This window comes from Ciconia boyciana, chromosome 12, assembly GCF_034638445.1.
Source record: "Ciconia boyciana chromosome 12, ASM3463844v1, whole genome shotgun sequence".
Lineage (NCBI taxonomy): Eukaryota > Metazoa > Chordata > Aves > Ciconiiformes > Ciconiidae > Ciconia > Ciconia boyciana.
This window is the reverse complement of record NC_132945.1, coordinates 19,806,258-19,821,229: the sequence shown is the minus strand read 5'-3', so window position 1 is coordinate 19,821,229 and position 14,972 is coordinate 19,806,258. Positions and strand designations below refer to the sequence as shown.

Sequence of the window (14,972 nt, the reverse complement as noted above, 5' to 3'; positions counted from 1 at the left end):
TGTTGCAAGAGTCAGAACATTTAAGCATATTACAAGAAAACTACACTTACCTTGTAACTGTATCTAGTAACCTCTATGATCAATAGAAAATTAGTTAAAAGGAAAAAATTTAAAGGAAAACTTAATGCTTCTGGAACTGTGGTGAGCAGCAGCACAGAAATTATAATTATATATATATAAAAATATATATAATGCAGTGATCCGACTAAACAATATTTAAGTTTTGACAAATAATAGCTGGCTCCATAAATAATGCAAGAGACAAACACATCCAGACAGCAAGGTAGTTTTAAAAGTTTCTCTGCCACTGTTCCACATAGATCTCCTTTGATTGTAATTTCTTGACTTTCTTGCTTCTTTGTATGTGTTTTAGTCCATAAAAGAGGATCATGATCAATATAGCTTAAGGGACTTGTTACATCTTTGAGCTGAATCCTTCTGCTGCCACAGCACGCAGGGCCTGTTCCTTCACCCTTCATGGTGGAAATCCACCTGTCTGCCAGGTTTGGACCACCGGGCTCCGCAGAACTAGCATTTTTTCAGTCAGGCTCAGTACAGCACCTGCTCTTTGGAATTGTAATGAGGGCTTAGCACAGCAACAAGAAAATTCTTCTCACAAGTACTATTTAAACTGAAAGCAGTACTTTCACCTTCCAAGGGGCCCAAATGATCCCCCAACTTGTCATGTACCACCTCATCAGTAACTCTGTATGTGTTCTCAGTCTATAGCTACGGAGTTCACACAAGTCTACAACACGCAGCTTGCCTACCAACAGTTCTGGAACTGTTTTAACTTCTTATTCTGTTTTCCAGTCGGTTTATCTGGTCTTTGTACATCTTAGTACTGTATTCAAAGAGATATAGAAGAAAAACAATTGGAACATGATCAGAAACAGAACAGTAATATTCAAAAGCTGTCTATAAACATCTCGAAATTAGCTACTGTTCTGAATCTCATTTTAAAAGGGCCAAGACTAACTCTCACTCTCCAGATGTCAGGGGTCTTGCATTGCACAATGCACAGGTGAGAGGAGTTTTAACCTGTTTCACCCAAAACTTCATCACAAGAAACAGACAGTCATGTTGAACGAGAAACTGCAAGACAGTGATAGCTCAGACAACATTTTGACCTTATGCTATATCTACCTGTACTTAAAATAGAAGGCCAACATCTGACAATTTTTTATCTGTTTAAGAAAAAGGCCTCTTTTAATGTATTAGAAGAGCGAAGAGTTCCACCTGAAATTTCAGAACTAGCGTTCCAGCCACATTATCTCAGCAGGTATAAAGGAACTTTTTTTTAAGTTTCAAATGCACCCATTCAAAGCTGAGGAGCGGTTTTGGTACAGACATAAAAATTCAACTCTTCTGCCACTACAAAACGCTGCATGGGCAAACAGATACTGACTGGTAGCCCCCACACTGAGTTTTGATTTTTTTTCTATGGTTCAGTTGTTGGCTTTTTTTCCTTTCAAGTTTCAGTGTGATACTTGGAATAGGTAGTGAATTCCAAGCAGTGAATTTTACTTCGTATTATCCTCTAATTTCAGCCTATTATGTGTTGAAACTACAATTTAAGCACATAAATAACTTGAGGAAGTGTTAACAAAAAGCACACTATGTTTTACAGGTCATTTCAACTAAGTTCACAGAGCTTTGGAGAGAGGAGGCAACACTTAAGTTTTCAGAGCAGTTTAATGGCTGGAAGCAGTACCTTTAAGAATCATAATTTCAATATTACCAGTATTCAACAGTCATTTAATAGGAGAATGACTACACATGAGTTCAGGACTAAACTGTCATCTGACCAAGACAAAGTTTAGCTTTTAACAGAAGGACTGTGTAAGAGAGGCTACATTTCTAATGCCATGTTATTGTCTGGGAAGCTTTTCATAAATAGTGATGAAATAATTTAAGTGAACTAAATGCAGTAGAAACCTATTTCAGAGGATTGGTAATGGCAACAACATATGAAGATTTGTACCATTAGATGACGATCTGCAAGATCAAATATTCTAGCCACCATATTCCTCCCCCCTTTAGTAAGTATCTTATCTGTTAATAGGTTGGCTGCACATTTATGGAGTGCTAACAAGACTCTTTTGCTGTGCTCTTACTGATAAGCACGAGCCTAACGAAGTACAGCTCATCAGAAGTTTTTCATGTCTTTATTCTAGAAAGGTCACTCATTATTCCCTAACAGTCCAACCCAGATACCTAAAGGTAAATTGCAAACACTGATACATTTTAGTACTGAAATAATGAAGGAATATATTCTTCTCTGGAGAAGTACTTTACAGCCATCAGCAGAGGAAAAACAAAGACCTTTGAAAAATTGAAGTACATATCTAATGCTTCATAGATTAAGACAATTTTTTAAAACACTGTCAAGGAGGCTTTAATAGAACTAATCATGTCTTACCTCGTTTCCATACATCATGAGGTGGTGTGTTGTAATTAGAGCTTTGAACACTACAACCCAGCTACTGTTTGCAGTTCTCTCAAAGAGCATGTCTGCCAACTGCGGAATATTCACATTCATTTCATTTGTGCACTGTATTAGATCTAAATTAAAGAAAAAAAATCAAAGCATTACAATGAGCTATATGCTCAAAGAGGATCATCACATTATTTTGTGGTTTTACACTGAAAATTCATACTGGAAGCATTAACTTCGGTTCTTTGTTTAAGAAATAATTGAGCTATTTCACATTCCTTGGTCAAATTCACTGCATTTTACTGAAAGGCTCCAAGTATGAACTTCAAAGGCATTTCAATAATTTTATGGAGCCCCAATATCTCATAAATAAATAACCTGCTCCACTAGAAACTCTATGCCCGAATTATTGTCCGAAAGCCAGTGCAGAACTTCTGGATGCTCAATGCCTGAAGCCACTCAATCTAACAAAAACAAACAAACAAATCAGAGAAGCAAGGAAAAGCTGAAACATCTATACTTCTTGAGATCAACAGACAGCAAATACCCTGCAACTCCAACCTAAGCGTGAGTACTGACACACATGACAGCAAATGAGATGCTACAAACCTATAATAAGCCTCTTTTCTATAAGAATTAAGAGCAAGAATTTGCATCTACACACCTTTCCACTTAGCTAAATTAACCCAATCACCAACCTACTAAGTATTTTGTGGTGGATCATGGCAGGTCTCAGGCTTTTGTATAAAAAAGCTCTTTGTGTCCAAGACTGATTATAAACTCAATAGTAGAACATTAACTTGGGAGGTCAGAGACAGGGAGCTTCAAGTCTCTGCCTGAGTACTGGTACAAAACCAGAAGAGGCTCCAGCAGATACATGGGAAAAAAGCCTGCCTGAGAATGCTAGTGAACGCACTTGCTGAGAAGAGAGCAAAGAACTGAATCCAGAACTATTCTAAACCCCTCAAGACATGCACATTAGACATTTATTCTCTCTCTAAGCTAAATTTGGCTCGGGTGTGATCAAAGTACACCTTAAGGACTGGGCAAGGCCAGTAAAACAAACATCTAGTTTGAAAAGCTTCCTTTGTGGCCTCTTATTTAAGCCAAGCCTGTGAGCAGCCTGTTGGCTGCAGAGCAGCATTGCTGTTTACGTGGTTTGTGTGTGTAAGTACTTGAAGAAGGGTAGGTTCTTGGGAAGTTGGGCAACAACTGAGTACTGAGGTGTTGGCACCACTGAAATGGCCAACTTATTCATATTATTACCGGTAGGTACAGGACAGACTACGTTATAATAAGCAATTTAAACATGAACTTAGAGATCACAGACTGATAGTTTAGGACAAAATATGCCATAGAAATACTGCACTTAGAATTTTTATCTGTTCTAGTGCACAGAATATATTACAGATGTATCTTAATTAATGGTCTGTTTATTAAGAACATAAAGTCCTTTGATTAAGGACCACTGTTTAGAATAATTTAATAACCAGAGTAATTTTAACAGAGTAAAGAGTTTTAGATAGTATCTTGCTGAGGTAGAAAGCTATAAAATGCAAATTCTAGCAAGTTACTAATTTCAGTCTGATATCAAGGGTTTCCAAATATGTACAAAACATGCAAGTTGGGATGAAAACCTCCATCCTTATTAGCAACACACAAAAACGCTGAAATAACTGCACAAAAAGAAGAGCCCTGAAAATAAGTTTTAAGCAAGCTATACATCAAAACCTTACTGTTGAGTAGTATTAAAATATTTCAGTATTTACAAATGTGAACATACTCAAAAACAAGTCATTTGATAGATGCTGCTCACCACTCACGGCTGTATCATCGTCAGACACTGTGTCAAATTAAGAAGTACTTTAAAATTTCTCAAAGTCCAAACAGTCCATAAACAATTATTGCCCCATAAAACGAAGCAAGTCCCAATTCTAGAATTTATACATAGGGAGAACCTGAATTTTAATTCAACAGCCTCATCTAGTGAACGAGAACTTTGTTATGACATTCCTAAGTAATTCTCTCAAAACACATTAAGGCAAATAAGTCTTCCTAAATCCAATCAGTTTATAAGCAAGCATTATGAAGATCTGCTAGATCTTGCTCAGTATTCTTCATGTACTTGAAGCGTCTGTAACCAGCACAGAAATGTTACAGAACTGTTACAAGTCATAATTCCTATTCTCAGTTTACAAAAACCAACCAACCAAAAAAATAATGAACAAAACCCCCACAAACTGTACAGAGCAATACCTATAACATTACTACTAGGTAACAGTTAAAGAAATTCCATTGATCTGCTGAAGTCAAAGACCACACAGATAGCCTATCGAAAATATTATTTCTGCACAAATTCCTTTTCCTTCACATGACCACTAAGCAAGCCAAATTCTTCACTGAAGATTTTTAATATTAAGAGTGCTTATTATTGATGAAACTGGGAGGGAAGATCCAGGTTAAAAACAAACAACTTTCTGCGCTCAAGTTAAATTAGCCAAGCCAATTTCATTCACTTTTTGCCAGCACTCTCCACAGAGATTTCAATCTTGTCACCTTCCCTCCAGCTAAGGTCTACCAGCAGATGTTCCAGTAGACCCTAAGATGATGCTGAACACCTGGGAGATACCGTGCACATACTCATGTCTAAGGCAGGTTATCAAATGTGTTCCTATAGTGCTGCTCAGGCACAACGTGACAGAAATCCTACTGTTAGTAACTATATCAACTGCTGCAACTGACCACCTCTCCTTAAGCCACACATCGGTAAAAAAAGCCTTGGCTTATCATGCCACCATAAAGGTTTACTACCACAAAAAGCCATCCAGATGTCTACCTTCAGAAGGGAGCAACTGCCTTCTATTTTGGTACACAAGACTAAAAGAAGTCTTCTGTCAAGTGACAGTAACAGAGTGGAAGTTGATAGACCTCTGGTGCATTAGAGAAAAGCTCTTATGCTACCATTTTATTCCACAAGTGTGGTTCCATGCGATTGAAAAGTGCAGTTCCAGTAATTCTGGAAAAGTGCTAGTAAGGTTTTCCAGCACGTGCTACTTGCTTCTGTAAGATGTGAGCCTGACCATTTTAAAAGGCAACCGAAAGGAAATATTTCACATTATGTAGGGCTACTCAGAGCCTAATTCAAGCTGTGCTTGAGGTTAGAGGACCCAAGTGAGCTGCAAGTCCCATGCACTTTAGACATGTGCTGAAGATGACACATACTGGCTCCCCTGAAGACCATTTTTATTGAGGGCACCTACCACAATTGTCGTCTCTGGTTTCAAAATCTCCTTGAATGCACAAACACATAAGCCAATACTGAAGAACACATGCTTAGGCAAACAAAATGTCTCCAAAATACTAAACCAAGAATGAACAGTGGAAAAAGAAAAATCTCAGTGCATTTTTATAGGCCAAAACTGGCCTTTCCTAAGAGTGTTTTGCAACAACCTACGTTTAAAAAGACTCTTTAATAAGGCTATTCAGGACAAATTTTTTATTATTATTATTTTACAACTAGTAATAATAAAGCTAGCATCACATTTGAATTCTAGCAATTGAGATACATAACAAAAAAGCATGTGTCATTTCTCTAATATGATTCGTCTAAGTCTGCAATTGGAATATCTACATAGAAACAACTGTATGGATCTGTTACAGCTGGCAGCAAAGGAGGAAAAGGCTATTAACACCATACACATCTGGAAGTATAAAGGAACACATGCACCTGAGAGACTGACAGCTGGGCAACTGTGATATGGATGTTGGCAGCAAAAACTGGAACAAAACGTGTAGGGCAAGTGATGCTCTTTCTTATCGCACTACTTAGATAAACACTTTAGAACTCAAAGCATTTTGCCAATTACCCAGAAGAATCGTTTCAACTGCAAGTGAAACTGTGGTGCTATTTCTAGAATGGAATTTAGAAACATGTTAACATCACACAGAAAAAAAAAGAAAAAAATTAAACAGCTTTAAACCAGAAGAGTACCATAGCTGTTTTCAAGCAGCCTGGAAGAGCTGTGGAAATCTTACTGCCTAGAAGAGTACTGAGGATTTCTCTTCCACAGCTCATCTGAAATACTGGCACATCATCTATGAAACCATACAGCTCTTCTGAGAACAGCATGCATAAATCCAGATATTAAAAAAATATATCAGGTTTTTTGAAAATTCTCAGCCAGGCACTGACAAAAACTGACATACTTTTCAGCTTTCAAGTAACAAGAAAGTAATAATTTTCTTGATTCAGGAATCTCTCTCTCAAGGGTATTGTAAATACATAAGTTAAAGACAACCATAATGGTTTAATATTTCTGTATTTCTTCCACTTTGTCACAGGACTGAAGCTGCACTGAGACGGACATAAGAATTAAGACTACTTTCCTTAATCCCAGCAGTCTTGAAACAAAATTATATTTTCTTTTTGGAAGTTGTACCATAAACTCTAGATTACAAAAACATAAAACAGAAGAGCCATTTCAGCGAAGTTTCTCAATATAGCCTAAGGGATGCAACAATTCTTGCTGGAACACTTAATTAAAAGATAGCACCTGACTGATACAAACATTTTTATGCCCGTGTGCTCTTACAGTGCAGATTTGATAGCAATCTTTAAGTTTCATTTACATAATAGCTAAATCTGAACTTAGAGTTACTTTATCAGAAGCAAAGCAATTCAGCTATTCTGTCCCACTCCCCCACTAAACAAGGATACACGATGGCCCATAAAGTTTTTTGAAAAGCCTTACACAATTTCTAAATAAAAACCACATTTATAGATTACAAAAACGTTAACTATTTTTTTTTTGTTCAAGTAAATATCCTCAATTACTATATTGAAAAGCACCACAGATTACTAAAGAGCTTCAAATTAAAGACAGCCACCTTACTGCCTGTGGAAGAGTTCAAAAGTATTTCTTCACACTGTACCACAACTTACATATCTCTGCAAGAACCACACTGCATCAGCACTCACCCGACAGTCATGAGCCCTAGCTGCCAAAAGTAAGAACGGGCAGATACAAAAACAACCCAAAGCTGTGACAGTCATAATTTGATATTATTGGCAAAACTTAAAAGTTTGTGCTGATTTGGTGGAGACCTGAACTTTCTCCTAAAGCAAAAGTCTTAAGAGCCTAATTCTGTTACATAATACAATTTTACAGTACCTGAATTACCACTTCTTACAAGATTTCCAAAGCTTGCATATGTATAGGAGTTTTAAGTTTTGATGAGTAACATTAACTCTTTTCCTCTCCCCTGTGCTTCTTAAGCAGACTGTATACAAGTTAAACAGAAGTTGTTTTTTTTCCTTTATTACTGTGTCCATTTAGAAGTTTAAGATGCAATTAATTTAGGGGTTTGTATTTTCCTAAATTTTGGTCTACACACAAGTCTACTCTCCCAGTTACCAACTTGGCTACAGCTTTAATTTATTCTTTTTTTATTATGGCTTTTCAATAGTTAGCCAAGAAGAGATATGTCACCAAAAGCATAATCTAGCCCCACTCCACTGCAACCCAAAATCAGGAGGCTGAGGGGAAGTGAGAGAACCCACACTTGAGAAGAAGAGACAAGACCTTCAGGTGCTCCACTAAGAGAACAGATCAGCCTCTGTATAACATTTTATGTTATCCTAAAATATTACAAAATACTACAGAAATAGATCTGCTGACTTATTTAGGACACCGTGACCTACTTTAAAAGGAAAAAACCCCAAGTATTCCCATTGATATTGCTTACAGGGTTTTTTTTGTGTGGGTTTTTTTCACTCTTCAAGAAAAATATGACTATACTGCTCAGCAGTAAGTAGCCAGACAAAACCCAAGACTCTTAAATACTAGTTCACACACTGCACGTGTAACATCTTCCCGTAAATACCCATATTGTAATATTATAGTTTTTCTTGCTGAGGAAACTTGGCAACAAGGGGATTTTAAAAATTAATCTGAACAGAGTGCACAAACTGATACTCCTCCACGATCCCTGATACAACTACAGCAACTCTCAAAAACGTGTTCTTGGTGAAGCTTTTTCTTGAGCAGCAATTACAAGTAATACCAGATGGTGTAGCATTTTGAATGACACACACATGTAGTGACCAAGGTGCAACTAGCAGTGTTTTGCATTAAATCCAAGCTATGTTTTCCTTCATAATTTACTTAAATTGGAAAGTACTCGCACTGTATCTTTGAAAATACATTGTGTGATTTTTCCAGAGATACAGTATTTAAGCTGGTATCTTAAATGCAAGCAGGTAATACAAGTAAGTTTATGTACAAGTGAAAAAAAGAAGAAGTGCCTGGCAGAGGCTTGCAGATGTTTGAAAAGCAGCGCCTGGGTATGCTCAATGAAGACTGGAGAATGTTAATTGGGATTTTCTTTTTAACCCCTTAGAGAGATATTTGTGGTACTGTATTTCACATCTTTTTTTCCCCACCCCACCAAAGCATTCCACTATTTCAGAACAACAAGCTTTTTGTTTGTCTCAGACCAAAGTCTGAGAAAGTGAATTACACCAAAACACAGAACTCATCTGGCACAGAAGGGGACCTTCAGGAGACTGACAGCGCTAAATAGGTTTGTATGAGAAGATATTCAAAGGAATTTGATAGTCAAAAGGCAACCTCAGTTTATGCTGTTCTCAAGTTAATAGTTTTTACAGGTTTCCATTTTCTTATTTTGTGAGGGTAACTTACAGGAGATGACATTATTTTAAGAATATTTTCAAACAATACACTGCATCTTTTGAGTTTCAGAAGCTTTCAAACTATTGAGCAAGCTGTCACCACTTTCTGGCTTCCTGTTATGTTGCCATTTCTGGACTCAAGAGTTACCTCATTAAGTTGTTCTACCACAGACAGAACACAAGACAAAATAAAATAAGGTAACTTTAAAAAGGTATCTTTAAAAAATAAATTGTCAGTTACCTAGTTTTAAGGCTTTTAATTTCAACACAGTAGCTGCAATATTCACTACTGTAGCTGGATTCCACCCATTCAGATCAATAATAAATGAGATATAGATTTGGTTGTTTTTAACCATTCAATCCACATCAACAGCTCTCACACAAGTCTATATTAACAGACGAGTGCCACAGCATCAGAGAGCCAAACTATCCTCAAACAATAACTGAGCACGCTTCTTCCAAGAGCTTGAACAGCAGACCCTCCTTAGTACCACCAACTTGAACGAGTCCTGCAAAACTACCAGCCTGCTCCGTTGACTTTGAAGAAACCAGCATAAAGCTTCGTGTCTTCTTTCCTCTGCCTAATGGAAACACACACACTTACTTCACTTTTAATAGGTGGTGAACGCATATACTGCACCATGTACAAGGTCTGAAGCGTTCACTGCACTTTCAAGCAGTCAAACTAACTTCAATTGCTACCCAGTTACTAAAACCTGAAGCAAAGCAACACCACCGATACTTTCACAAATATCAAGGGTAGCTTTCTGCATCTTTTGGTATACAGAAAGGAGTTTTAACATGTTAAATTTAAATATATCAGCGGCAACATACTCTCATTCTCGAGAGATATGTTGGTCTGCTTTCGCCCTTTCCTTTACCTCGTTTCAAATCTTTTTACCTCGTTTCAAGAGCCGTAAGACAGAAAGCTATGGTATTTCGGGAAACGTTAGAAATACTTAAACGGCTGCACTCCACCAGATGCACAGAAGGGCGGAAGAGTGCTTAAAAACTTAACTTCTCGCTCACAACAGTAAAACCACACCACTTGACCCACCTTTTCCCCAGGTGCCGGATTAATAAGCACTACTGTACCCAGAGCACATAAACTAAGAAGCGCTCATCGGGAAGAGTTCACAAGGTTAGAATACTTTTGTTTCCCAGGCGCGACAGGGTGTTACAAAGCTCACTCCCTCCACGTGTGAAGTAAGTTTTGGAGAGCAAACCGGTCAGGTTCACCCAGCTTTACGCGACATCCCCCCCCTCCCAGGTGCCAGCGCCGGCGCTCGGCTCTCACCGCCCCTCCGCCCCGCACCGCCCGCAGCAGGGGGGAGAGAGGCCACGACCGGCTGCCCCGGGGCTCAAGGCGGCTGCCCGGCGGGCGGACCGCGGGCCCGCCCCGGCCACCCCCCGCCCCCGCCGCGGGGCGCAGGCCGCAGGCGGCCACCGCGGGGTCCTACTCACAGTCCAGGTGCTTCTTCTTGGGGCCCATCACCTCGTGGGTCGTCGCCTTGCAGACGGCTTTGGTGACGGCCGAGCCGGTGACACTGTGCTGCGCCGCCGTGATGCGGTCGGTGATCGACTGCCCCGACATCGTCGGCGCGGCCCTGGCGGCGGCTCCCCCCCCGCGGACCCGCCGCGGCGGGCAGCAAGGCCGGGGCAGCGGCTCCCCCGCGGCCGAGGGGCGAGCGGAGCCTCCCGGGGGACGGGCGCCGGCAACCCCCTCCGATGCGACGCCGGCGAGGGCGACAGGGGAGTCCTCGCCGGGCTCCGCCTCACCGGCTCCTCTCGACCGCCGCCGCGACGGGGGCTCTTCCCGCAGACCCCGCGCTGCTCTGCGCTGCTGCGGCGGCGGCGACCCCTCGCCTCCCGGCCCCGCCGGCTCGGCTGTGCCGCGCCCGGCCCCGCTCCGCTCTGCCGCCTTCCGCGGGCTGCGCTCCGGCTTTCCCTTTCACATTTACGCTCCCAGACAAAATGGCGGCGGCCGCGGCGGCGGCGGCGTCAGGTGACCGCCCGCCTCGCCCCCGCCCCTCGCGCCCGCCCCGCGCGCCCGCCCCGCGCCGGAGGGTCGGGCGGCGCTCTGCGGCGCGCGCTGTCGCCCCCCGGGCGGGCGCGCGTGGCCTGTGGCGGGAAGCCGCCCTCCGCGTGCCCTGCGGGGCTCCTCCGTCACAGGCGACGTCAGGGAGCGTTTGGCGGCCGGGAGCGGGGCCGTCCCTCCCGCAGGGGCCTCAGGTGTCCCCGCTGGCGGGGACCGCCAGCAGCGCGGGGGGTCTCCGCCCCGCGGCGTGAGCCGCCTCCTCCTCCGCCAGCTCTTTGTGCTTTGGGTGGATTGAAAAGAAAAAAATAACAACTTCTCCGTCGCCGTGGCGTTTCCTGCCCTCAGAGAAGCACCGCCGGCGGACCGGCGCGGCCGCGGGCTGTCAGAGCGGCGGAGGAAACGACCTGACGGGGCTTGCTCGTCCTTTGGTGGGATGAGCAGAGTTTGGGGGGACGAGTTTTCCCACGGAGCCTCGTGCAGCGACATCGGCGTCTGCAGGGTGGCAGAGGCGTGGAAGGACGTCACGGTACTGCCGCGCGCGGTGGGGAAACTCCCTCTCTTGCAGGTTGCGGAGGAAGAATGAAAGCTCCTCAGAAAACTTTTCTCTTGCAGGCTGTGTTTGCAGAAGCACCATCCGTAAGAAGAAGGAGCCCGGCCTCCCTTGCTGAGCCTATTGCGTGTTCTGCTTACGAAACGGAACCCTTCTGGGGCTGTGCCCGGAGGCTGGGTTGTGTGCCTGCTCCTCTGCGAGGCTGCTGGAGAGCTGCAGGAGAAACTCCTCTGGAGGGGAACGGACTGCATCGGGCCGGGGGGCTGAAAACCTGTTAAACCGCAGCAGCGGCGGCTGCCTGGCGTTGACCTGGGTTTGAGGAGATAGGTCTTGTGTGTTTAAAATGACATCAAAGAACTGGGCAGGACAGGAACCGGACGATGGGTCCAGCCAAAAATGGAGGGGGAGGAATGGCGGTTCACTGTACGTGTGTGTTCACTTGTTTGCCTTTTTCCGGAGAGCGGACAGGAGCACGCGCGCAGCTTTCGCCAGGTGTGACAGTGGTTTCGCCGATGCGGACACTGGCCCATTGCAGCTGGACCATTACTGGGAAAATGTTTCAAACTGCCATCAATCACGTTAATGGTACTGCGCAAGCAGGGTTAAACAAACAGCCTGGAAATGATGGGCTCTGCAGCTCCCTCGGTCGTCCTAGCCTGGCTGTCTTCGTACCAGCTTATTACTTGGCTAAAAATATGAAAGAGGTTTTGTAGTGGGTTGACCTTGGCTGGACACCAGGTGCCCACCAAGCCGCTCCATCACTCCCCTCCTCAGCAGGATGGTGGGGGAGAAAATAAGATGGAAAAAAACTTGTGGGTCAAGATAAAGGTAGTTTAATAAAGCAAAAGCAAAGGCCGCACGTGGAAGCAAAGGAAAACAAAAGATTATTCTCTACTTCCCATCAGCAGGCAATGTCCAGCCACTTCCCAGGAAGTACAGCTTCAGTATGCGTAGCAGTTGCTCTGGAAGACAAATGTCCTAATAACGAATGCCCCCCCTTCCTCCTCCTTTCTCTTAGCTTTTCTTGCTGAGCAGACGTCATATGGTGTGGAATCTCCCTTTGGTCAGTTTGGGTCAGCTGTCCTGGCTATGTTCCCTCCCAAGATCTTGCCCACCCCCAGCCTACTGGCCTTAGGGGGTGAGGAGGATGTTGGAGAGACAGCCTTGATGCTGTAGAGCACTGCTCAGCAGTAGCCGAAACACTGGTGCGTTATCAACACCTTTCTAGCTACCGATACTCAGCACAGCACTGCGAGGGCTGCCATGGGGAAAATTAACTCCATCCCAGCCAGACCCAATACAGTGAGGAAAAAAATGGAGCATCACTGCTACTCAATCAGAACGCTCGGTTTGCCCATGCCATTTCATGGAAGAATATTTTTTTTAACTTCTACATTTGTAGTCCATTAATATAGGTGTGAACACTCGTACAAACGGAAGATCTGTGAATACAGCAATAGTTATTTTAGGTTACAACTCTGAAGTAAAAACACAAGAAGTAAGGAGAGTAATAAGGAGGCAGTTGAATATGAGTGTTATAAACAAAAATCTAGCAGCTTCTGACAGTCAACTCATATTCCAGGGTGCTGATTAAAACTTTATTGCTTACATTATCCCTGAAGTGGGATGCTCCATAAATGTGTGGTAGACTGCCAAACACCCAACCTTCTGTTATTGCATTACACGTATTTAAAGCAATAAAGCAGGAAATGTTTGCATCCACAGTACTGTATATTTCACTAATAAATAAAAATTTCCTGTCTTTTCGTCATATTTGTACAACACAGAGGGCATTTATTAAGTGCTTCAGCACATTCCTTACAGGCAACTAGGTGACCACAGGGAATGAGGACTACTGATATGTCTTCTTACCAACACTTGCAACTTATACTACATACTTAAGCCATCTTTATACCCAATATACAGATTTATATGTTCTCATTAACTACTATCCCCTGTCCTTTAACAGATAGATACTATTCTCCCATTCCATGGGTTTCCTCCACTCCTCCAAATGTTCATAAGAACAGGCTATGACTTGGGCCCCATCTGTCAAGATGAGTGCTCAGGACAGGAGAAGCAGCATGTTCGATTGTTGGGCACCAATACCAGCTTGGTTTGGGTCATCATTGCACTTGCCCAGTTCCTTGCAAAACTCGCTCTTTGTCAGTTCAGGTTGTTCCTGCTACATCACTTCCTACAACATACAACTCACATCACAGATCATTTTCCCCCCAAGGTTAAATCTCCCTGAGGCACGCACTAGGTCTCCCCATCCTTCTGCATTACCCACCAAGTACACCCAGGTCCTTGTAAGCAAAAACAGTCCTACGAATGGGTTTGCCTTTTCCCAAGGGAGGAGCAATCCACATTGCCTTCCCCAGCCACTTCCCTATGTGCACTATGGGGACCTTATCTCCTCCCACAGTATATAGGGGTTTTGTTTGGGCAGGACCAGGATGGTTAGCAGATCCTCTGGTGTTAACCAGCCAAGAGGTTTCTGCTAAATTTATACCCCGATGCTTCCATGCCCCATTGTCCAACGCTTTCAACATAGTCTTTAACAGTCCATTATATCTCTCAGTCTTTCCAGAGGCTTGTGGGTGATGGGGGATGTGATACACCCACTCAACGCCATGTTTCTTAGCCCAGGAGTTTATGAGGTTATGTCAGAAGTTAGTCCCATTGTCTGAGTCAACTCTTTCTGGGGTACTATGTTGCCACAAAATTTGCCTTTCAGGGCCTAAGATGGTGTTCTGGGCAGTGGCATGGTTGCAGGGTATGTTTCTAGCCAACTGGTAGTTGCTTCCACCATGGTGAGTATGTAGCGCTTGCCTTGGCGTGTTCATGGCAGTGGTCCAATATAGTCAATTTGCCAGGCCTCACCATATCGAAAACCCAGCCACTGCCCTCTATTCCAGGGAGACTTTACTTGTGTGGCTCACTTGATTGCGGCACGTTTCACATTCATGAGAGACTGTGTGATGGCCTCCATGGTCAGGTCCACCCCTCGATCACGAGCCCATCTGTATGTTGCATCTCTCCCTAGATGTCCCGATGTTTTGTGGGCCCATCAAGCTACAAATAGCTTCCCTTTATGCTCCAGTCCAGGTCCACCTGAGCTACTTCAATTCTGGCAGCCTTGTCTACCTGTTCATTGTTTCCATGTTCTTCAGTGGTGCGGCTTTTGGGCATGTGAGCACCTACATGATGTACCTTTAGAGTGATGTTTTCTACCTGGGCAGTGCTGTCCTGC

General features: G+C 43.2%; 1 protein-coding gene across 3 annotated transcripts in view; it reads right to left on the bottom strand.

Annotated features, from left to right (window-relative positions):
* The window catches only part of LOC140658338 (phosphatidylinositol-binding clathrin assembly protein-like), a 33,969-nt gene extending 22,831 nt beyond the window's left edge, over nt 1-11,138 (bottom strand). For 2 of the 3 annotated variants that reach the window (XM_072876602.1, XM_072876603.1), the window contains exons 1-2: nt 10,593-11,138; nt 2,423-2,565 (exon numbers count right to left, since the gene is read on the bottom strand). In XM_072876602.1, the coding sequence (XP_072732703.1) occupies nt 2,423-2,565; nt 10,593-10,722 (273 nt within the window). In that variant the 5' untranslated portion in view covers nt 10,723-11,138. The remainder of the gene's footprint in view (nt 1-2,422; nt 2,566-10,592) is intronic. The other variant, XM_072876605.1, reaches the window with a different exon arrangement.
* Between the last annotated feature and the right edge of the window lie 3,834 nt (nt 11,139-14,972).